Raw genomic sequence first — 23,764 nt, 5'->3', positions numbered from 1 at the left:
AGTTGCAAACAGCAAAGGTGCAGAGAAGGTTCATGAGATTCTATGCATAAGCTTTGACCTGGGGAGGTGCAGAAAGCCCCAGTGCAGAGTCGAAGTCCTTGATGATGAATGGGGTCCAGCATCTTTAAGGCCAAGGGTCTGGCAAAGCCATAGACCATTGATTCATAGTCGAGTTTCGATCAAATAAGAGCATGATATATCTTTAAAATAGAACATCGATCTGGTCCCCAATGGTGGTAGAGAGGACACGGAGGATGTTCAGTGCTCTTGTGCATTTGACCCGTAGCTGCTTTAAGTGTGGTATAAAGGTCAGCTTACGGTCTTTGAGTGGCTGAACCTCTGACATTGGAAACATCGGAGAGGATTTGGAATGTACGGCCGTACCCTGTAATTTAGATCACCTGCCTTGATGTTGGCAGATGCATGTGGTGATGTAAATGTCAAAATGAGGATATCTGTCGACAGTGTAATTCCATCTTTGCGAGTGGAGATGCGCCTCACTGCAGAAACTCCTTGAGTGGAGAAATCAGCGAGAATCTCCGACTCAGGGATGTTCTTCAAATCCATCTCAGCAATAACTCCTTGTGATGAATTCAAGGTAGCATGAGGGGGTAACCTCAATAGGTACATTCCCAATTGCCTTTGAATTCAAGAGGAGTTCAGTGTGTTGGGATGTGGATGTTTCAACAAATATGTCTCCAGATCTAAGCTTCTTTACTGACTTTGGAGAGCCAGCAAGTTCCTCTTGTTCATTCTGAATAAAAAAGGGAGATATTTGCCCTAAAGGGTTTTCTGAAAGAGAATGTAATATAAGAAAATGAGGTACGTGTGTTAGAGATGTTGAAGGTTGCTGCTCAGAGTCAAGACGTGGTCATTTACCTGTTGACTGTTTTTTCACTATTATATCTAAATTTTTCATTGGACAATCCATAGGAAAAAAGGAAAATTTCGGTACCCACTGACCCCACCCACCATGAAGCCTTACGAGGGGATGCACTACAATGCCATGCAAGGACATTGCAGCAACGCCAGGGTTTCGTGAGCACTACACCCAAACACCCTCATCTGACACAATGTCCAGAACACCTGCTGAGAACTTCCAACACTGGTACTTGGTTGACTCTAGCCCAAGTGGACCAGCCGATTAACCAAAGGGGGGGCCACCCAAAGGCTGCCCGTCTACAGGAATTCAAGGCCAAAGTGGTGTGTTAAAGTTGCACATCTCAACCACCAGGATCCTCTCCTCCGCTACACGGGTTGCTACGCACAACAAACACATGGGTGGATGTTTAGATCCTAGAGGAGGTAACCAGAAGGAACAGAACCTTCCCTGGGAGGTCCCCTCACTACGTACAGGAATCCACACTAAGGGGTAGGAAGTGAAGAGTGCCCCCCCCCCCAAATGAATAATTTATTGTGTGGGGATTAGAAAAAATGTTTTCCAACTTAATGAGGAACTCAATCCAAGCAGACTCTTGAAGAAGGAAGTTGGTGTGAGTGACAGACTGGGCTTGGAAAAATGCAAGCAGTAGCTAGTTGTTCATGTTAATGAGTCCAAAGACTCAATGACTGAAATACATGACAGAACACGTATGAAGCCAAAATAACAAATGGCAATGCTTGGAACTGAAAGATCCAGGTGGTGAAAAGCAGCCTCAAAGTTGACAAATGGGCCATGGTGCACCACAGAAGGATCCTGAATTCTGTTGGGAATTGATCAAGAGACTAGTGGAAGGATTTAGATAACTATAATCAGGTAATAACACAAAATAGTGTCAAAAGGTGAATTTTCGAAACATGACAGGTTAAAATAAATCAAAATATTAGGATTCAACCTTGACAAGGGAAGGAGAAGATCCACGTATTGAGAATTCAACTAAAGATTCAAGGCACAGTGGTAAGCAAAAGGATCCTGGTCCAACAGTTAAAGAGGATCAGGAATACCCATACCATACTACAATTAATCAACAAAACAAGTATGAACAAGGATGTTGGGTGAGGGAGGAGGTTTGTCACTTAACATGTAAAATTTGACATTTCTGATCACCGAGTTGTAGAAAAAAGATGTGGTTGGCAAATTTTCCTGACTGTCAACATTACGCAAATAACAAATAATTCCAGGACCAGAAAAAACAGAGTTGAAATTGTCCTCATTCTGATAAAAAATGTCCTCACAGAAACATTAATGGGGAAAGGGAAAATGAACTGAGAAACAAGCCAGTGTCTAATTCCCTATAGATTCAAGCTTGATCCTCCTCAGACATTGCCAACCTGTCATGCTGGAGGACTAATGACATGACCATGGTTCATACTGGTGGGAACTTCATCATTCACAATAAAATTGAAATTCCGTATTCAATTCTGACTTCCACAAAAAAAAGTCATAGATGACTAAAAATATATGCAAATAAAGCATAGAAATTAACTATTAACTTAAAACATAAGATGAAACTAGAAAGGAACCATATATGAATGAGCAGTATTCACATGAATAACAGAGTAAACACACATTTAAGTACTGTAATGTTAATCAGGAAACTAAAGATTGTGCTATATAGGTGGCACAGTATAACTGATGGAGGGTAATCTGATGATTAGCACCATTTTTGCAACATTGCAGCAACATAAGGGCTACAAAAAACTTGTGCACTATTCAAAATTTTAACAATGCTCAGACAACAAATCAATTTCAATATAGCTTTAATTTAGAAACAGTAGTAGCATTTTGGAACAAACTTGAGTATTGCATATCTCAGAACAGCTGATATGGGAATTAACACTTATTTATAATGAGAGAACAATGTTTTGATTTACCATTGCCAGACACGTCTTAGAGACAAGAATATAAATGGGTATGGGATTGTAGGGGGAGTTGCAGTAAACGTTAGGTTATTAATTAGTGTAGGTATAAAGGTATTCTTTTATATTGGTTTAATTTTGGGTTAGTTGCTGTACAAGTAGGGCTTCTTTGATTTTGCATTTGTTTCCCTACTTAGTAGCTGGGTGTTTTCCATGATTACGTTGTGTTTATTTGACTTGTTCAAAAACATGCGAAGGTTTTTGTGCTCTTTAATTTACTCCACTTTTCTGCTTGCTTCTCCAATATAGAAGTGATGGCAGTTGTTGCATTGTATTTTATAAATTATGTTGGTGGTGTGCTTGTCAGTGTAGTTTTTTTTTTTTACATAGTATGGACCTTAGTTTTGTAACTGGTTTTTGAATAAATTTGGTATTTACTAGAAATGTGTTTTGTTACAAGTTTTTCCAAATGTTCACTTTGTTTTCTTATGTCAGGAATATATGGTATGCAGCAGTGTAAGATTTTGTAGTTTGTTGTGTCTTGCGATTTGTTGTTTGTGGTTGGTCTAGGTGTGCACGTACAATTTTTTCCATGCTTTTTTTGAGGAAATTTATTGATGTTGATGAAGTATTGTTTTATTTTGTTGATTTCATTGTTAATTTTATCAGGTGAGCATTGTTTTGTGGCTGTGTTTATTTGATCTCTTGATATATTGAGTTTTTGTTTTGTTTCTTGTGCTGAGTCCTGTGGAATGTATAATCCAGTATGGGTGATTTTTCTGTGGATTTGTTTTAAATTGTGCATCAATTCTAATGATTTTAAGGTTAAGAAATACTATTTGGTTAGTTTTCCCTGGTCAGAGGTGAACTTAATGTTGGGGCGTATAGAGTTAACCCGACTGAAAAAAACTAAACATGTTCTGTAGATGTGAATCCAGCAATTGTATCATCATTATGCCTCTACCAGTATTGTGATGGGTGGAAGGCTGAATTGATCACTTGAGATTTAATCTGTGTTAAAAATGTTGGCTAAAACTGGTGACAGGATTCCCATACTTAGGCCATTTAGTTGTAGGTAGTTTGGTTATTGAACAAAAGTTAGTTTTGGTGGTAGTGAATTCTATTTATTTCATCCAACAATGCAGAAAGGAATAACTAATCCCTAAGTTTGTGAAGATAAAACTATCAAAGAATTTTACCCAGTGTACAAACATTATCTTAATTTACAGAAAACTAATAAAAGCCATATTAGACTCAAAATATAAAGAACTAAATGACCTAGAGATAAACGAACCTAGACTATTAACTGGCCTGCTGCACTCAACCAGACATTTATGGACTCATAATGCAACAATCAACTCAATAGTAAGAACAACAAGGAAAATAAGGTCTGCCAAAATAAGAAACTAGATAAATTAAGGTGTCAACAAAAAAAGACGCCAACACAATGAACCATAGAAAAACCTTGTAATTAACAGATCCAACCAAAATATTAAGTAAAGAAATACAACAACTAAACTTCGAAGTAACACCTAGAAATATTCCATCCATCGAAATGACGACCTGCCTGGAAGAGCTAGTTAGAAGACTGCTGATCCACTCTACACAAATTGAAAAACACCAACAAAACAACCAGAAAGAAGACAACTTCGATAACAATTCCACTGACAACCAACAACCTATCTTTCCAAGTAGAACTGAAAAGATCCGTTTCCCTGAAACACCTCAAAACAGTATTTTATGCAACTTTTTCAAAGAATTTTCACACAAAACTATCAACATAATTTCAAAGAAAAACCTTAAAACAACCTAACACAAAAAGATTAATTCTATAAACAACTTAAAACAAGACAACATCAAAATTCTAAAAGCAGATAAAGGCAATGCTATACTTACAATGAACATAAATGAATACATTTAAAAAATTAACGTCTTATCGGATACAAACAAATTTAAACTACTAAACAAATCCAATAAACACACATGAAAACCAATTAAAATACTACTACAAGTGAAAAACCAACATAATCTCAGAAAATATTTATTCTTGCCTATGAAAGATCAACTCACGCACACCACAACTATACAGCACCCCTACAACCCATAATGTCGACATATGAATCATTTAACTACAACCTAAGTAAAATATATAGTGTGGGCATTTTCTAAATGCATAACATCAGCTGGTTCCTTTTTCAAAGACTCAACTTTAAATTCATTCTTAAATCAACTAAACCATAAAGCCTTAATGGCCAGTTTTGATGTGATCTTCCTCTTCACAGAAGTTCCAACAACTGAAGCCTGCAAGATAGCTTTAGAACTTTATATCCAAGGCCCTTAGCCATTGATACACATCCCCAACAACCAATTAGCAGCCCTTATAGAATTTAACTATCATCAAAACTAACCGTGTTCAACAACAAAAACTACCTACAAATAAATGGCCTAAGTGTGGAGAATCCTGTGTCATCAGTTCTAGCCAACATTTTTATGACACAGACTGAATCAAGTGATCAATTCAGCCTTACACCCACCACTATACTGGTACAGGTATGTTGATGGCAATTGCTGGATTCGCATTTACAAAACAGTTGTTTCAGTCACATTAATTCAATGTACCCCATCATCAAGTTCACCTGTGAATAGAAAGAAATTAATCAAATAGCATTTCTTAACCTCAAGATAACTAGAACTGATACACAATTCAAAACAAATCCACAGAAAAAAATCACCCACACTGGACATACACTCCCTGGGACTCAGCACATGAAACAAAACAAAAACTCAACATGTTGAAATACCAAATAAATACAGCCACAAAACTATGCTCACCCGATAAAATTAACAATGAAATCAACAAAATAAAAAACACTTCAAAGTTTCTCCAAAATCCATGGAAAAAAATTATATGCACACACCTGGACCAAGAACAAACAAACAATAAACCCCAAGATACAACAAGTTAAAAAACCTTATACTGCTGCATTCTATATGTTCCGTGACACCAGTGAAAAAAAATAACCAACATTTGGAAAAACTTATAACAATACAACATTCCAATAAACACCAAGTTTATTCAAAAGCCAGGAATAACTAAAGTCCATACTATGTAAAAACTACACCAACATAATTTACAAAATACAATGCAACAACTGCCGTGACTTGGTAAAACAAGCAGTAAAATGGAAACTAGATTCAAAGAACACAAAAACACACCTTCACACATTTTTGAACACTGCAAATCACATAAACACAACATAACCATAGAAAACACCCAGATACTAAGTAGGGAAACAAATATAAATAAATGCAAAATCAAAGAAGCCCTACTTACACAGCAACTAAAACCAAAATTAAACCAATATAAAGGAATAGCTTTATATCTATATTAATTAATAATCTAATATCCAACTGCAGTGCCCCCTACAATCCTGTACCCAATTATACTTTCATCCCTAAGACATGTCTGGCAATGGTCACTTTCAAAAACTCTCTTTCTTAGCCTGAAGATGACCTAGGAAGGTCAAAACGTTGTTCTCTCCTTAACAATAATTAATACCCAACACCAGCCATTCCGAAATACATTGTTATTTCAAGTGGGTTTCTCGTTATTAAGAAACTTGTGTACTGCTGAATATTTACAAACAATGAGAGTTATTTACTTTAAGTCACTTCTTACAATACTGTAAAGAAGTTTTAATTCAGACACCGCATTATTGTTTTAAATGTTTATAAAATCACATAGATGACACTATTGGAGTCTTAAATACTGTATCTATGATTACACAGTCACTCAAACACTTTGTAACTAGCCAAGGGAAATGCAAAGTCATAATGAATTTTAAGTAACAATCTAGTATATTACATATTCTTCAAGAAGCCTACATTTAAATTCAAAAACAAAATTTAAAATCTCAGTTCATCTTGTATAACAAAATATTTTGATAGCTATAACTTTACATTACAGAGTTTGAAAACTAAGAATAAAAAAATGTCTATTCAGCTTATTACTAAGTTAACACTGCTTATCTTTACACTAGCTACTGTGATGTTTTATTTTTACAATGATGACATAATAATGGTTAACTTTTAGGAAGTTACCTGGGTTAAAATGGATTGTATGTTGTGATTATAGTCTTAGTCCTTTTACATCACATCCATTCCAGTTTTTGGGAAGGACAATTTCCTGTGTAATATTATCATGACTCACTGATCAAGTCCTGTTTTTATTTCCTTTCCTAGTGATCATGTCCTTCATTCAGTCCTCTTGCTTCAAACTTGTGTTTCTTTCTCATTTGCACTAATTAAAGCATTTTGATTTGAGTTTAATACCTTGTCTTATTTCTCTAATTTTTGCTGCAGTACATTACTACACCTGTTCTTCAATGCACGGAGATTGAGTTATTGTGATCTATGTTTATACTTTAATTATCACAATAACAGTTTTACCTTCCCTACAAGTATACTTTCATTTGTTTGACCAGCAATATTAAGTAATTTTGCCAAAGAGTACAATAAAAATTCTAGACAGAAAAAAATGCTTACCAGTATGTATAGTTTTCAATCATGATTCTGAAAGCATGTGCAATGGATTTGTCAACATCACTCAGTTTAGCATTCAGGTCAATACTGAGCTTGGAATTCAGGAATTCTATAATAAGTTGAGAGTCAGCAATATCTTCTCCATTAAAAGTGATGAAAGGAGATTTTCCTTTAGGTCCAATGAAGTCAGTAAAATCATTCTGTATCATAATAAAATAAAATAAAAAGTATACTATCAACACTAGCCATACTGTATACCAACATTTAATGGTCTATGTAGAACCTCATTGCTATAAAAAACACACACACAATTAAACCACAGTTATCTGGTCATTGGTGTGAAATCTCAAATGTAAAATCAAGCCGAGAAGTGAAATAGCTTTTAACACTTGTTATGAAGATGTATAATATAACCAAAGCTCTTAATCCTCACCAAAAGATATAAAGTTCCATTCTATACCATTAAACTAGCTGATAGAACTCGAGAATTGCGGTTTCCAGCTGGTTTTTAGTAGCATGCTTTGACACATCTGTTATGAAAGATTCCAATGAAAATACTTCTGAAAACCTAATTTAAGACAAATATCTTGAAAAGTTAATATTTCAGATTTCTCACTGGTTAGGTTTTGTAAGCCAAATATTTTGTGAATCTTAGTTGTATACATTCCATATTACAAATAAGATTTGATAGACATAAGCAAAATATAATCACACAGATATTAAAAATGAACATCTAGTGGCTACCATGAAAAAATGCAGGTACAGGACTGACACTGATATTTCTGATTAGCAGTTAGAGTCTGAAACAGATTTTTCTTAACACTGGATATTCAAGCAAGACATCAGTTAAAACAGTTTTTGATTTAAAAGTGAAAATATTAAACCAGTCAAAGCATATCACACCTACTTTAGGTGCAACTAGGCCCAAAACTGTTGTGCAGGGAATAAGAAATTAACTAGTATTTAGGTTTTGATGATCACATTGGCTATTAGCCAAGAAAATAAGGACACATACATGCTTAAGAATTTTTAAAAATTGGTATTTACTTTTCATAAACAAAAAAGTATTTCATGTCAAAAAAACTGCAAATGTAGAACAAGCAGCATTAAATGTTACTAGCATAAACTTAGACAAAATGACATCCATTTTTGTAGATGCATTATAAAAACTCAAACTTAGCCCTTTTGAGATGGGTACTGGGTTAAAGGCCACATCACACACGCTTACTTGCATTCAAGATTTTATTGAACTACTAATTTATAAATTTATGTTGATAATTTTGGAATCAAACTGTAGATTATAATACAAACTTTAATATTGAGTTAAAGTCTTAATATAAAAGTAAATATTAAAAGAACACACCTGATATACTGAATGCAGCACTGGTTAAAATTAGATGTCTGCGATGTCAAAATACTAAGTATAGTTTAGTACAAATTAAGAACTCAAATTATAATGCCAAAATAGTTTTGCAGAAAACCTCTAACAACAATGAGCACTGAGCAAGGGAAGATGGGTTTAATGCTTTATGTTCTTCACTTGATGCAGATTTCAGACAAGCACTCCCTATGAGGCAATGTTGGCAACTGAAAGAGTTTTGATGAAACCAAGCATAAGGAACATGCAACATCTGATTTGACAAGTCTTGCCTCTTCTTGTTTTTTGTGAAGGGACATATCTTGGAATGTGTACAAAAATCACAGTACACATATGGAGGTGCCACGAAACATGAATGAACAAAAAACAAAACAGGCATAACTTGTCCAATGAGAACTTGTAAGCAGACCAGAGAATGACCATTGGAGAGAGGCAAAAACCAAAAGGCACATGATGCCACTCAATGATATTACTAATGGGAAACAAATGGATATTAGATGTAGTTCATGTATCAGCCTTCAAAAATATCCTACAAAGGCTGAAAACTAAAAGAAGCGAAAGGCCATGACATGCCAAAACCAGTGATTGGAAATGAAGAAAAAGCATACAGTCAAACTCACTAAAAGAATGTGTGTGAAAGATGTGCTAGTGAACCCAAACAGTCGAAGCGTAAAGGGACAAGCTCAAAAAGATGGAAGTCCACCATAGTAAAAGCAGACAGTAGCTTTTACGGAAAAGCAGCAGTCCAACAAGACAGCAATGGACAGCTCTAACTAGACATAAAAAATAATTGGTATTGGAATTATTGTACAACATAACTGAAGGAAAAGTGGGGGGGGGGACTTCAATTTGATTTGCACTTTCACTTTTGTTATGTTGTTTCAATATATAAACAAATAATTCACACCAAATTTTATACATTAAATAACACTTAAGGTTTCCCAAAGTTATTTTAAAATATTTAGAATATGCAGATATAATGCAGGCTATAATGTTCTTGAATATTCTGAGTATTGTGAACCACTCTCAAATATTCCATAGTATGCTACAATATTCTAGAATGTGCTAGAACATTCCAAATATAAATAACTCATCTCTTGCTTTTAACTACTGGAATATTTTTATGACCAGCCAGTAGTTTCTAGAAATTCTGCAAGATTATAAAAGGACTTAAACAGATTATTCTACAATGTTTCAGCCAACTTCATTGGTCATGATTACAAATGGGTTATATAATAAGAAGTAACTAAACTTTGGCTGCTTGTATCAGAAGATACTGAATTAATAGGAAGCATGCTGCCTTCAATTCAAATAGACAAATGTACTGTGTTTCTGTCATCATAAAACATTAAATACAGTTCAAGAACATCAAGTCATTGTCAACCTGGAGACGTTTTTTGAAAAGTGTAAAAAACTGAAGATAACTAAGAAAAGAAAGCTGATATGTAGCAAGTTTATGAAGCAGAGTTTGTCAATAATACGTTTTTTTTTCTTCATATCACCCGTAATGATACTCTTATCCTTAAAAGTCTCAAACAACTTATTTTTAATCAATTCCAGCAATATTGGGACTACATGAAGAAGCCCAGATGTCCCACTAGAGAAGAGGAACTGGACAAGGGAAGGCAAAAGGGATTATTGTCTAGCAAGAGGTGGAAGACTGGACAATATAAAAGGCTGCACTGGTTGAATTACACCAGACTCAAATGAAATAAGATAAGGAAGAACAGGGAAATCATGTTTGACAACTCATATATAGTGATAGAAGGCTAATAATGAGCATAAGAAAAAGGGGAACTATGGAAAACCCCCCATAGAACATGCAAAAGTGGGGAAATTTCACAAAAAAAATAAAAATGTGACAAAGTTGAATGAGGTTGACTGAAGAGAAATCTCTAAAGTGAATCAGTAAAACATCATTTGAGAGGTTATAAAAAGGGAACAAATCCACAGAGAGACAGAAGGATGCGAGCACCATTTTATGAGACAATTCTTGTCAAGGCAAGAAGAAAAGCCACATGATACAAACCCCAGAAACAAAACATGCCATGAACAGAATATGATGACTAACCTCAAAAAAAGAAGTCCAACAGCTGGTAGTTGAAGTAATTACATAGCACTGTCAAAGTAGATCACCACAATATTATCAGAAAAAACTAAGTCTGATAATTAGCACTCTTCTTCAAAAAGGTGGCATGCAGATAATGTTACTCTAGAGATCAGACCACAGATAGAGTAATGGTGTTGAGAATAGCTCCCTACTGAACCAGAAAGATACTGGTGTAAATATGCACATCAGACCAAGAAAGGAGTAGTACAAGTTGTGTTGGAATGATCAAGCTACCAGAGTGATGCAGAAACAACAAGAGTTTCCAAACGTGAGAGAGATTCTCTGGACACCAAAACCTCCATGGCATGAAACAGCAAGGGAGAGGGTTGAGCTCACCCTTCACAGGTGGACAAGAAACTGAGTGGAAGTTAAAATGAACTTAGAAAGTTATAACAACCAGCTGAGAAGAGATGCCTCCCAATGAAGAGTGTAAGAAGCAATTACCAATTCTTATCAAAAATGGGCAAGAAAGACCTGAACAATCAGATAAAAATGGAAATAAATGCAGAGGAAAGAAAATTATGATCCAGCTGTAAATATAAAGGGCCATATATGGAGTGAAGGAATGGCAAAGAACTGAAAAACATGGTCATTGAGAACAAACTTGAGGAATAAAATAACACAGAATAAATAATGTCAAAGAAATCATTTGAAATGTATACTATGGTCAAACAGCCTGGAAAATAAAAAAGAAATGCCAAATTCCCCACTTTGTGGGGATGACAAAAACTGGAATAAAATGCCCAAAGTGGTGTGGGAAACAGGTTTTACAGCTCCCACTACCAACCAAGAAGAAACCCCATCTTGGATATGAAGAGAATCAATAAGAGGATAAAAAAAAGAAAAATGAGAAAAGATGGCATAAGAAAGAGGACAGAATTGATTAAAAATCTGTGGAAGACCCCAGAGTTACTGATAAAGGAAAAACATAGAAGGGTATATTGGAAAAATGAGGCATTGATAGGATCAGAACCCAGGACTGGTTCTAAAGAAAAGGTATCAAGAGCCATAATGGCTAGCCAAGGAACAGGAGAGAGGTAGCCCTACATAACTTCTGAGGATGGCAGTAGAAAGAGGTACCAGTGGACCAATGAATCAGAAAATCAAACAAATAGCAGAATCTCACATGTGGTATCCCAAAATCCAGGATTCCAAGACAAACAGGATATGCCCAAAAAGGAATATGTTTTTTTTTTCAATATATATTTAACCTATCACACTTTGTTGACAGTTGCCTAAAATAAAAATGTGGTGGCTCAAAAATTTCAATCAGCTGGATATAGTAAAAGTGCAAAGCAATAGCAGTGAAGCACTACAAAAGGAAAAGCAGTCAATTAAAGAAACCAAAAACTCAAAAACTACAGGAAAAACACATCTGAATACAGACAGTGCTGAGGAAAGAATGAGCCCATGATCATATACTAGTGGTCACAGGATTACTGGCAGAGGGCTGCAGAATTATGATTACATCACAATCATTGATAAATCAAAGCCAATTTCTACAACATGTTAATTGAAATTAACATGTGCAATACATGTAGATAAATCTAAAAGCGGAAATTTTTAGTACACACAGGAAATTCCACGGCATTTGTGCACGGGAATAGCTTTCAGTGACATTCCACGGCATTTGTGCACGGGGAATAGCTTTCAGTGACATTCCACGGCATTTGTGCACGGGGAATAGCTTTCAGTGACATTCCACGGCATTTGTGCACGGGGAATAGCTTTCAGTGACATTCCACGGCATTTGTGCACGAGGAATAGCTTTCAGTGACATTCCACGGCATTTGTGCACGAGGAATAGCTTTCAGTGAAATTACCCGGCATTTGTGCACGAGGAATAGCTTTCAGTGAAATTACCCGGCATTTGTGCACGAGGAATAGCTTTCAGTGAAATTACCCGGCATTTGTGCACGAGGAATAGCTTTCAGTGAAATTACCCGGCATTTGTGCACGAGGAATAGCTTTCAGTGAAATTACCCGGCATTTGTGCACGAGGAATAGCTTTCAGTGAAATTACACAGCATTTGTGCACGAGGAATAGCTTTCAGTGAAATTACACAGCATTTGTGCACGAGGAATAGCTTTCAGTGAAATTACACAGCATTTGTGCACGAGGAATAGCTTTCAGTGGTATAGAAAGGCAAGTATCATTTCAGAAGTACCTCTAAATATGGTAATGCTTTGTACATGTATCCTTACAAAAAAGAAAATGTTTAATGGAATCAAGAAACAGTGTGTCTTGGAAGAAAAACCCTACAGGACACACAGAAGTTATAATTTAACAATTTTCCACCTTCCATAGTTCAGACTGTGGTAGTACAAACTATACAAATTTTAGTGGATGGGCTTTATCAAACTCTTACTTCACATACCAAATTTCAAGGCAATCCATTAACTCTTGCACCACAGACTTGGTCCCTGAGACTGACATTGTAACCATTATGTGCTTGTTATAGTTTTCATGCTACAAACCTAAATTAAGCCCATGTTAATGTAATTTAGCAGATTATCAGAAAAATTAAAATGCTTTCAGGTGTAAAGTATCAAATTTAATTATTACCAAGTTTTAAGATTTGTCAACCACCGATATTCACTCCTCTTATTTTTGTACGTTGCCTATCGAACGTACAATGTAATTTTAATTTTGATATCAAAAATACTTGTGTATCAGAAGATTTTCAAATTTCACACGCAAAATCTTTATATTGTCCAGACAGTTAAAATATTTTCCAAGAATAAAATATTTTACCTGTTATTTTCACTTATGAATCTCTGTACAGGTTTGGTAGAATAGATTGTTCTTATAACCACCAAACAAGAATTAGGAAATAAATAAAAATTATGCATCTTTCATTCTCTAATTATAACAGAAAAACAAATGTTTAGATAAAACAGCTAAAAATCTCATAAAATTACACATTTATTATTTTTATTATACTGACATTTTAGTGATGCCTGGCTAACAATACAGAAGTTGCAATGATGCAGCATGTGTGCACTTGTGTTACTGTATCTAATAGTATAAAACTGACCTTTAGTCCTTACAATGTGAACCTGTCTTGCCTGTGTTTTAATAGACAAGTATTTTGTAAGATACAGTTACATTTAATTATATATTATATGTATATAGATATTATTATTATTTAGAAATAGGTTTTAAAAACTTATTTTTAACATATAGGACAGTAAATACAGAAATAAAGCAAACAATTATTTCATCTAGCTAAAACCTTTGAACTTGGTTGCTGCTTGATGTAAACTTAAACTTGTGCACATGGAGAATGTGAAATGAAATAATTTATTTTAGGTTTTATATATACAGTTGAATAACCAAAAAAATAAATTACAATATTGATACCAAAGATTTCCACTATAATTCAGCAAGCTTAGAAACTAAATTGTACTTAGGTCTAAAAACATGAAAGTTCAAGCTCCTTGAAACCTTGGTTCAAAAGAATGTGGAGGACTTATAACACATTAAAATAGCCGAGAAAAACCATTAGGGAGACATTCAAAGCTGTTAATTAATTACTTAAATGTCATATATTGAAGTACATGTACATAAAGGGCTATTTCTAAAAATAAAGAGATGAAAAGGGTCACCATGTTTGATTTATTACATAAGCCATATCTCAGCAAAATGGAAAGATACGAGGTTATTTTAATTCTAGCTTTTCAACATTGGTAATTTAAATGCCTAATTAATAAGAAACTATAGACTTAGTATGTTGACATAATAAATATCTAATTTGTACCAATGTTGCATTCAACATACCATGTGGCATACAAATCGATGTTTAACTTTAATATTTACTTTTAAATTTAAAAATAACATATAATACTAACATTTGAATTATAATCTACATGTGGATACCAAACTTACTGAAATAAAATCATAAAAGAGTAGTTCAATCAAATTGTGAATACACGTCAACAAATATGATGACATGACCTTTGACCCACATGGAAAGGGTTAAAAAATACCCGAGATGTAACATTTCAAATCTTGAGTTTTTTTTTCTGTTTTCATACCAAAAGTACAAAAAATTTATTTGATAGAAAAACACTTCAAATTTTGCACAATAGATTTTTTATGACCTACAATTACAAGTCTCATTTGATGTGAATATAAACCACATGTCCAAAAGATACACAGTTCATAAGAGTTCACTGTTAGAAAAGTGCAAGATACCTGCTTTTCTGCTTAACCTTGACAGAAGCATAAACAATTATCAATAAAAAATAAAAATTACAACATTATGAATTTCAAATATGGTCAGTCTAGAATAGAATGTTGTGAATATTTTCTTTATCATGTTTTTGAAATTATTTAAAAACTTGACATTCCAACAAATTGTTATCTATAGCAGTGCTTCTCAATTGGGTGAATGGCTCATCTAGGCATTAAATGAGATCAGAATCAGGGTGAATAGGTATTATTGATTATACAATAAATATAAAAAATTCATTGGTTATTTATTTTACTTGTTTTATAAATAAACTTATTTCAGTGGTGTATTTGACTGTAGGTATGCTCTGCCGTACACTTAAGTCACAATAAATAATTTTTCATTTTAATTTAAAGATTTTTTTTCTAACCAGGGTAAATGAGCTGTTGTGAAAAACATAGGTATGAATGATATTGGGAAAGGTTGAAAAGCACTTATAGTATAACACAATAAATTTACAATGCAGTACATGTTTTTTGAAGTTCTGTAGAATATATAGTGTTTAGTTCATCCAAATATGGCCTGAACATATAGCTGAAGATTTGGTACTAAGATGGAGTTAATGTGATGTATATTGGTTCTCAGTGAGAAATGTCTTAAATGCTTTGACAACTAATTATATTAAAATTCATAATTAATATGCTAATGATGAAAATTGCAGAATGTCAATTTTATATGTAGCATTTAATGCTGTACTTAATAAATCACTAAACAATAAAGTTTAGCAGGTTAGATAATGTTAGATTGTTTATAGCAATAGGCCACTACATTCTACAATAATCTATAACAATGCTAAGTTTATCCAATGATGAAAAAAAGAAAGCTTCCTGTTCCACTCCTTATACTAAATGATATAAAAAAAAAAACAACTGAGGACTAAAACTTATATCTTACCTCATATTTAAGGTTTGCCATTCTGAGATAGGTTTCCAGCTTAAGTGGAAAGGGTGAAATACTTGGTGCATATAGTCCACGTGGAAACTGATGTAAAATAACTACATCTTTCTTGGCTCTACTTTGTTGCTGGCGGTTTCTGAAACATTACACGATAGGACAGTTCTGCATGTCAGTGTTTACTTATACGGCAAAAATTAGTAACATTTTAGGTAAATAGAATGGAACTGTCAAAATTTTACAAGTTATTGTAAAACTAGTCAAACACTTTATATTTTGAATGAAAAACAGTACATTTTACATTTATCATTGAAAATATTCAATTGTGAATTGTTTACTACAGTGATAACTATGCAAGATTTAGTGCTTGAAGATGGAAAATTCCACTTATGTGGATGTAAACACACACACAGAGAAACATCTTACCATTTGTTTTTACTGTAGCACAGTAGTTCATAAATTTTAAACTTTATTCAGTACTAAATATGTTACACTAAAATATAGGTCATAAAGATGTACAATAGTACACTATTACCATATAAAAGTTCCATCAGCAACATTATATTAATTACTGCTACTAATTTAAGTTACTCAAACTTACCAGAATATAAACAATTTTATTTATTAGCAATCTCCTATAAACTACTTACATTAAGATACAATAATCACTGACTACACCATAATAATGTCTCATGCAGCAACAATACTCCAATTCTTTATAAACAAAGAATTACTAATAACTGTACAGAAGTTTAAATGTTAAACATATTCATAATGAAAGCTTGTGAGAAACTTTGTACACAGCTCTGTACATCAATTAGTGCTTGCAGCTACAGAATCACAGATTAATTCCAAACTTTAAATTTCCACATAAATTCCACTAAAATGTGTTAGTCTTATATTTCATGGAGTTATTCTCATTACCAGGGTAATTTTTAGTTTTGATTTCAATACCCAACATGGTGCAATTAAAAGTTAATATTAATCTTTCTGGATACCTTTTCCTGTTGATGGTGTAGTCACAAACACCTCTGGAATAAAGACTCACCTGCTATCAATACAACTCTTCTGTTTCAACAATAAACAAACTGATGAAGTTGATGCTGGTTCTAGTGACTTTCTATTGAAAAAAACTTGTACTGTTTGGTAACTTGTACTCATCATCAGGTTGATTTTTATGTTTTCACCGATGTAGTTAGTTTTCTTTAATTGGAATTTAATTTGCATCACTCTAGTGGCCTTCTCATTTTGATACTGTGGTTAAAGCACTCATGGATCAAATCTAGCTTGTAGTTTATGCAGTGGTTATCTTAATGCCACAGTTAAGATCCTGGATAAAAAATTCTGCATTCATGGGATGCAAAAGTAAAGATGGATCTTAACCCTTTTGAAACAGGAATGATGTTGATGATGGAGGAAATACTCAACAAAATTATTAAATAACATCTAGCATCCACTTAAAGAAATCTGCATCATTTGATTTAGTTTTTCCTATCATTTTCTATATTGTGAAGGGTCCAAAATTATCTTACAATTATTTTATTTTTATTTATTTTTTTACAAAATACTTCATTTTGGAACTTCAATGTTTTGCACATGCATATAGATAGTTCAAAATACAAAATTTGCATTAATTAATATCAAATTAATATTTGACACCTTTAGGTTGAACTGCAAAAATTGTGTATTTATAGACTTATTGTAAGAAACTTCAAAGTAAATGAACCAATAGCAAATATATGGTTCAGAGTAACTTTTTTTTTTTTAGCTTGAAACTTGCAGAACAAAGTACAATCATGTTCACATTGCAAGCCCATCTTGGTAAAATGGCAATATATTATTACATTGGGCTGGATTTCATAAAGAGATTTTTCTTGAAAGCTTATCTCCCTCATTTAGCTTTACCTCATCAGTACTATCTCTGAGTCAGTGAAATATATTGGTGATATTGTCTATTTGCACTTCATTGTGCAAATAGAACCCAGAGGAGGGCTTACTTTATGACCTCTAACTCCATCCTAATTCTATCTGTGAAAAGCTTCAATGTTCCACTACTCATATTCAGCATGCTACTACTCCACAAGACATTGAATGCCAAGTCAGCTCTCTTGATGTCTTTGGTATAAAAGTCATCTGTGGCTACAATGACAGATTACTGTCAACCATTGTTTTTAAATAAGCCATTATAGGCTTCTACAGCTTCACTATTAAACCTCCACATTTTTGTTTAGGCTGATTTACACCAATCCCAGTGGTTATTGAACAAGGGATAGAGATAGGGTGGTCACAAGTTATTTCATTAGTTATTATGTAGCACCTCTCCATCCACAACTGGATGTGGTGGTGCCTTTTAGCCAATTCCCTATTTAGTGACCTTGAAGAGTCACTACATAGCTAAAAAAAGCCTAATTGAAAAAGACATTAGCTCAAAGATGGAATGTATGGTCATTACACTACAACATGCAAGTGAAAGAAAATGTTTTTCTAAGTGTCATTGGTGTTCTTTGAACCTGCCAGGGTTTGCAAGGTGCTAAAGAGCTTTAGTCATACTCATCATTGTTAATTCATTAAGATGGAATAGATAAGCCTTTGATAGGGCACAAGAATACTGTGTTCTTCAGCTGTATTTCACACTGCAGTTTTTGGTGCATGATGCTTTTGGTAGCTCTGGCAACCATGGTGTTAACACAACTGGATACTCTAAGGTACTTCACAGCACACCTTTAAGGAGGATTGTAGTGCTTGCAAAGGATTGCAATGGTTTGCCCTTCCCAGTATCTCTTACATTGGCTGTGTGTTTGGCAGGTTTGATTACCACTTGCATTATTGCACCATTTGCTCATCCTACTCAAGAATAATTGCATCTTGCTTTAGATTTTGGTTTTAGTACACATTACCAATTATGAGCAATTTTTTTCAATAACAATGAACAGTTGGACTATTGTAAATATCTTCTAGATAAAGTTACTACCAAGGCATTCTGACCAGCTTCAAAACTTTCCCATGTGTTAGCTACATTTATCCAAAGTTCTCATCCACTGTGATAAACTAATGATAATGGTGGTAGTGATTCAAACTCACAGATAAGTCTTGTAGTTACAAAATTTTGAGATTTTGCTAATAATGTTTTGTAGGGCAATGAGTCAATGGCTCCTACAAAAAAAGTAATCTTTCTTTGGCTGAGTAAGGATCTGGTAAAGGCAAAAAGTCTTTCAGAAATGCTACCTGTTGCCCAGCTGTGTTGATACACCAACACTAACTTGTAACTTCATGATTTGGCTTCTGTAAGTTTCTTAAAAGGTGAAGTTCTTATATCACATGAACATGGAGTTATCTTTAAATGTATTTAGGACTTTGAATATTTCAGCCAAATTAAAGATGACTTCCATACTTGCATATAATTGCAGCTCAGATAGGGACAGTTGTAACTTAAGTCTTGTGCATGTAACTATTGTTGCACTGGTTAACGTACATGTGCGTGAAGGGTTTGTCTTGGTCTTTTTGTATGGAATGGAGTACTTTCATTATCATAAATAATTGGCTTCATCGTTTTGGTTTTCATGCTAGCCATAAGATTATAAAAGTGCCAGAATGAAGCACTTATGAGACTGGACTTGAGCAACAGTTCATTTCATTTAATTTAGAAACTAACTTTTGTAGAGGACACAAACTCTATTCTGTACAGTCCTTGCCTCATCTCAAACATACTGAATCAGGCCTTATCAGCATGAACTCAGCTCAAGCTTGACTGCATGCCTCTCAGGCTTTAAGTTGTACTACTCCATCACAACAAGAAGTTCCTTTGCATAAATTAAATACATTTGTCACAAGAAAAAGTATCCATCTCTGGTGATGGAAAAAGTGAAGTCAATCTCTCAATTAAAATTATTGTATGGACAGGTTAATTTTGTCACACTCTTCAATTCACTCAAAGTCAAAGCTCTAAGATACTTAAAACCCTCACTAAGAAACATAATTACTGAGCATTGCAGTTTTTCTAAGATATGATGAACATTGATACATGGTAAAATCTACATTTTTATTCCTTACACCACATTTTGAAACATGAATGATAGTATGACTAATTCCTAACACCTTAGCATAGAATATCCTGCTTGGAAAATGAATTTTGGCATCAATGTTATGCCTGTTCTCCCATCATTTAAAAAAAAAAAAAAAAAAAAAAAGTGAATGTTGAACTTTTCAAAAGGGAGGCAGATGAATGTTCAGACAAACACCATGGTTTGCAATGTAAAGAATTATGTTAGGCTTATTACATCTTTTGACACTATGTTCTTAATCTAATTCCCTAAGGACCTTCAAAGATCAGAAGTGTATAATAGTTTTTCAAATATACTATATTCATTACATCCACTGCTAATGACACATTTTGCTCAATCCAAACTTTTTCAGGCCAGCTGGGATAAAATGAACATAGAGATAGAAACACAATATATCTTTTGTTACAATAATATTTGTTTTGGTGTGTACATCTTTTACGGACAATAATCTGATGTTACTTAATGGTGAAGAGATGTTTGGGATGTGAATTATGCCACAACATATCCATTTATGGGTTTGTAGATTGGCTTATATAATTTTGCCTTTCAGTTTTCCTGTATACCTTATATGAGATAATCACTAACTTGCCAGGTGACATGACACTGATGGTGGGTTATCAAGAGCAAGGTCTACATGGGAATTCTAGTTGTTTCACCTGCATTTAGAAATACAAGGTCAGTGACTATACATTGCAAAGAAGTGTGCAAACCTTTGCTACAAGTGTTTACCTACATTCAAAGTGGAGTGTCTGGAACCGAAGTTTCTTACTTCAACATAAATTGGGGTAACATTGGGCAAGAACCTCTTCAGCTTGATGTGCTGCATTACCTTTTATGCACAAATTGGTGATTCAAGCTTGTGTATGTTTTGGTGATCTATCAGGATGGCTTGCAATGGTGACTGTTCCACTGGGAGCTATCAATGTTCATGGTGAATGCTCCTGTCACACTGAATGCAATGCTCAGCTCAGGATGTTGTATGAAGTTGAAGCTAGCAAGAGTACAATATCATGTTGTAGTCTTTTCAAAATTATGATGTCACAAAATTCAGAGCTTTTCTCCCCCTGACATTAGTATGCTACAATATGAAATGTACCACTTTTGGAAGTTTGTTTCACATACTGACCAATATAAAATTGTACGAGACCTTTTACAATCAAACATATAGACATAATTTCTCAACCTTTTTTTTTTTTTTTTTAATGTACTATACTACCTTTTCTAGTTGGGTACAAATCAGTTTTCTGCAATTGTTTTCCCTTTCCTTGGCATGTTACATAAACACTTGTGTACACACAATTTGTCACTTTTCCAGACAGATTATTTTGTGTACTGTTGCCTAGGCATGCAGACAGGATCTTCCAGTGAACTTTGTGCTTATGGATGTCCACTTGTCAAAAGATACATGTTGATTATGAAGTTTAGGCATGACTTGCTGCAGATTTTTCTATATAGTTGTAGTGCTCCAAGATGAATAATATTAGATGGATTTCCAAAGCTGATAATTACAAGATATATTGGTTTTAGAAATTCTAAATTCAGATAATTTGGCAGTTAACAGGGTTATACGTTAGTAAGTTTTTAGATGCTTATCTCTCTGTGTACTGAGCACTCTTCAACATAAAATTTAACAATTCCACTTCAATAATTGTGGATTTAAAAATATTTTTGAGCTGATAGTTTGTTATTGAGTATCACTTACAAAATTTAAATTAAAAAATGTTTCATGTTTCATTTTTGCTCAGCTGAAGAAGTGACTGTTTGCACATTTAGATTTCTTTTTAAACTACATATATTAGCTAAAGCACTATCATCCCTTATGAATACACTTATTTATATGTTGTTTTTAGTGTAATTTTTCTTACACTTCACTACAGCCACCGTTTAAAGACATAGATGTTGACTGAATTAATGAAGTTGAATTTTAACAAAAGAGTTAAAGATAACATTAAAATATCAAATGAAAAAATTTACATCATTTTATTTTTACTTATAATATTTTCTTAATTCCACATATTAACATTCTAAATTTATTGTTTACTATTGAAATGACTGGAAGCACTGTATGTAGTCTATAGCTATGTGTCAATTGGTTTAAATATTTCTTCACTGTATTAGTTAAGTGATTCTTTTCCAGACTATTAGAGAAGATAAACTTTGATTTAAGAATTGTGTTCATTCAACATTATATAAAATAAACATACAAGTAGTGCAAACTGAAATTGATTCTGTGTGTGATATGAAGACATGTCTATTTCCTGCCAAATGAACCCACCTGGACCCACCCTGCAAATTCTGTGTGCTACAAAAATACACTAATTGATTCTAGCAGTTAAAGTATTTGCTGATACACAATACATCATTATGTTTAATCAGGTGTTTATTCCCTCACAGTCTTACTGAAAATATTTCTACCAAGACAAAGCACTTTGAAAAGGGCTAAATGACAAAGTTCACATGTCATTGCACTAAAGCTCTTCCATGTGAATGAAAATAATTATTTTTCCAAATTTATTAAGGGTTTATTTATTTGTAATGAGAAAAACTCTCTAGACCAGCATATTTTTCACAGATAAGGCACTTAACTAGCATTAAAATCTGTAATAGTTTTGTAAATAGTTTTCTGTGGCTATTGCATCTCTTAAGGAAGAGTTGGATAACTATCAGACAGCTTTTACTGATTTAGTGTTATATAAATTGAAAAATGTAGCATTTAGGCAAAATGAACTTGCAAAGTAATATTAATAACCTCAAATAGTTTAGGCTGTACCACAGTATAGTACATAGTACCAAAGACATCAAACTAAAGATCTGTAGCACCCTTACTTTCAAATATTTAACTTAACGTCTTAAAACTAAATATACTTTACAGTGACTATATACATACAGAAACAGTAAATTATATTTTGTCATAATAGCCTTCTGTTGGGTAATGTCCCCAGACGCTCATATATTCTAAAGTGGGCTACAGGAGCTGCTTTTAATCACTTTTACTTTTTTAGTAACAGCACTAAGTACGCATTGCTGCTAGTAATACTAATACTGTGATTCTCAGGTCGTCCTCCTTTTAAGTAATACTACTATTAATAATATAATTATATTAAGTTTGTATCATGTAAGTAGTACTATTTCTAGTATTACTAAATCATAAATGTTCTTACTTCCTCCTTTTCTCAGCCCTTATCTTTCGGACAATATAAATGCCGGCTCCAACTATTGCAATTGTTGCAACAAATTTAGAAATTCTACCAAACGTTCTTCCATGCACATGCTTGAATATTTCGGCATGCAATTTAATTGTATCCCATGGTTCAGCAAAATATCCACGTGAATTAATGGCTGGCATCCTTGGAATAAAACTAAGTCAGTGATTATAGCTCTTCCAGTCTACCAAACGAACGACTTCAAGCTGGTCAGACGGCACTCTTTCGACGCTAATTTTATAAATATCAGAACTTATGGCGCTCACGTGATACGCCTTTCACAAATAGAGGGGTTTTATGTTTAATAATTGTAATGTTTATATATACATATATATATAAAGAGAGAATATTAACTTTTGGACCTATTACTTGCATGGATAGGGTTTACTGTACACTAGGCTTTTCAAGTAATCACTAATTAAAAATTAATGTTTTATTTCTGAAACTAAGTTTGAAATTCGCAAGTTTCTAAATTCTTTATCTTTTTCCTAAAAATGTACATTCTTTTTTTCTATCTATACATGATTTAGTGGCACATGAAG

The 23,764-nt window shown here is 33.6% G+C and overlaps 1 protein-coding gene across 1 annotated transcript in view; it reads right to left on the bottom strand.

The window, feature by feature from the left end:
- LOC143253670 (failed axon connections homolog) overlaps positions 1-23,481 on the bottom strand; it is a 52,421-nt gene extending 28,940 nt beyond the window's left edge. Inside the window, exons 1-3 of the mRNA XM_076507876.1 lie at positions 23,181-23,481; positions 15,959-16,097; positions 7,345-7,541 (exon numbers count right to left, since the gene is read on the bottom strand). Coding sequence (XP_076363991.1) covers positions 7,345-7,541; positions 15,959-16,097; positions 23,181-23,365 — 521 coding nt within the window. The 5' untranslated portion in view covers positions 23,366-23,481. The remainder of the gene's footprint in view (positions 1-7,344; positions 7,542-15,958; positions 16,098-23,180) is intronic.
- Positions 23,482-23,764: the final 283 nt, after the last annotated feature.

This window comes from Tachypleus tridentatus, chromosome 6, assembly GCF_004210375.1.
Source record: "Tachypleus tridentatus isolate NWPU-2018 chromosome 6, ASM421037v1, whole genome shotgun sequence".
NCBI lineage: Eukaryota > Metazoa > Arthropoda > Merostomata > Xiphosura > Limulidae > Tachypleus > Tachypleus tridentatus.
The sequence above is the reverse complement of the archived record's forward strand: the minus strand, read 5'-3'. Positions and strand labels throughout refer to the sequence as shown.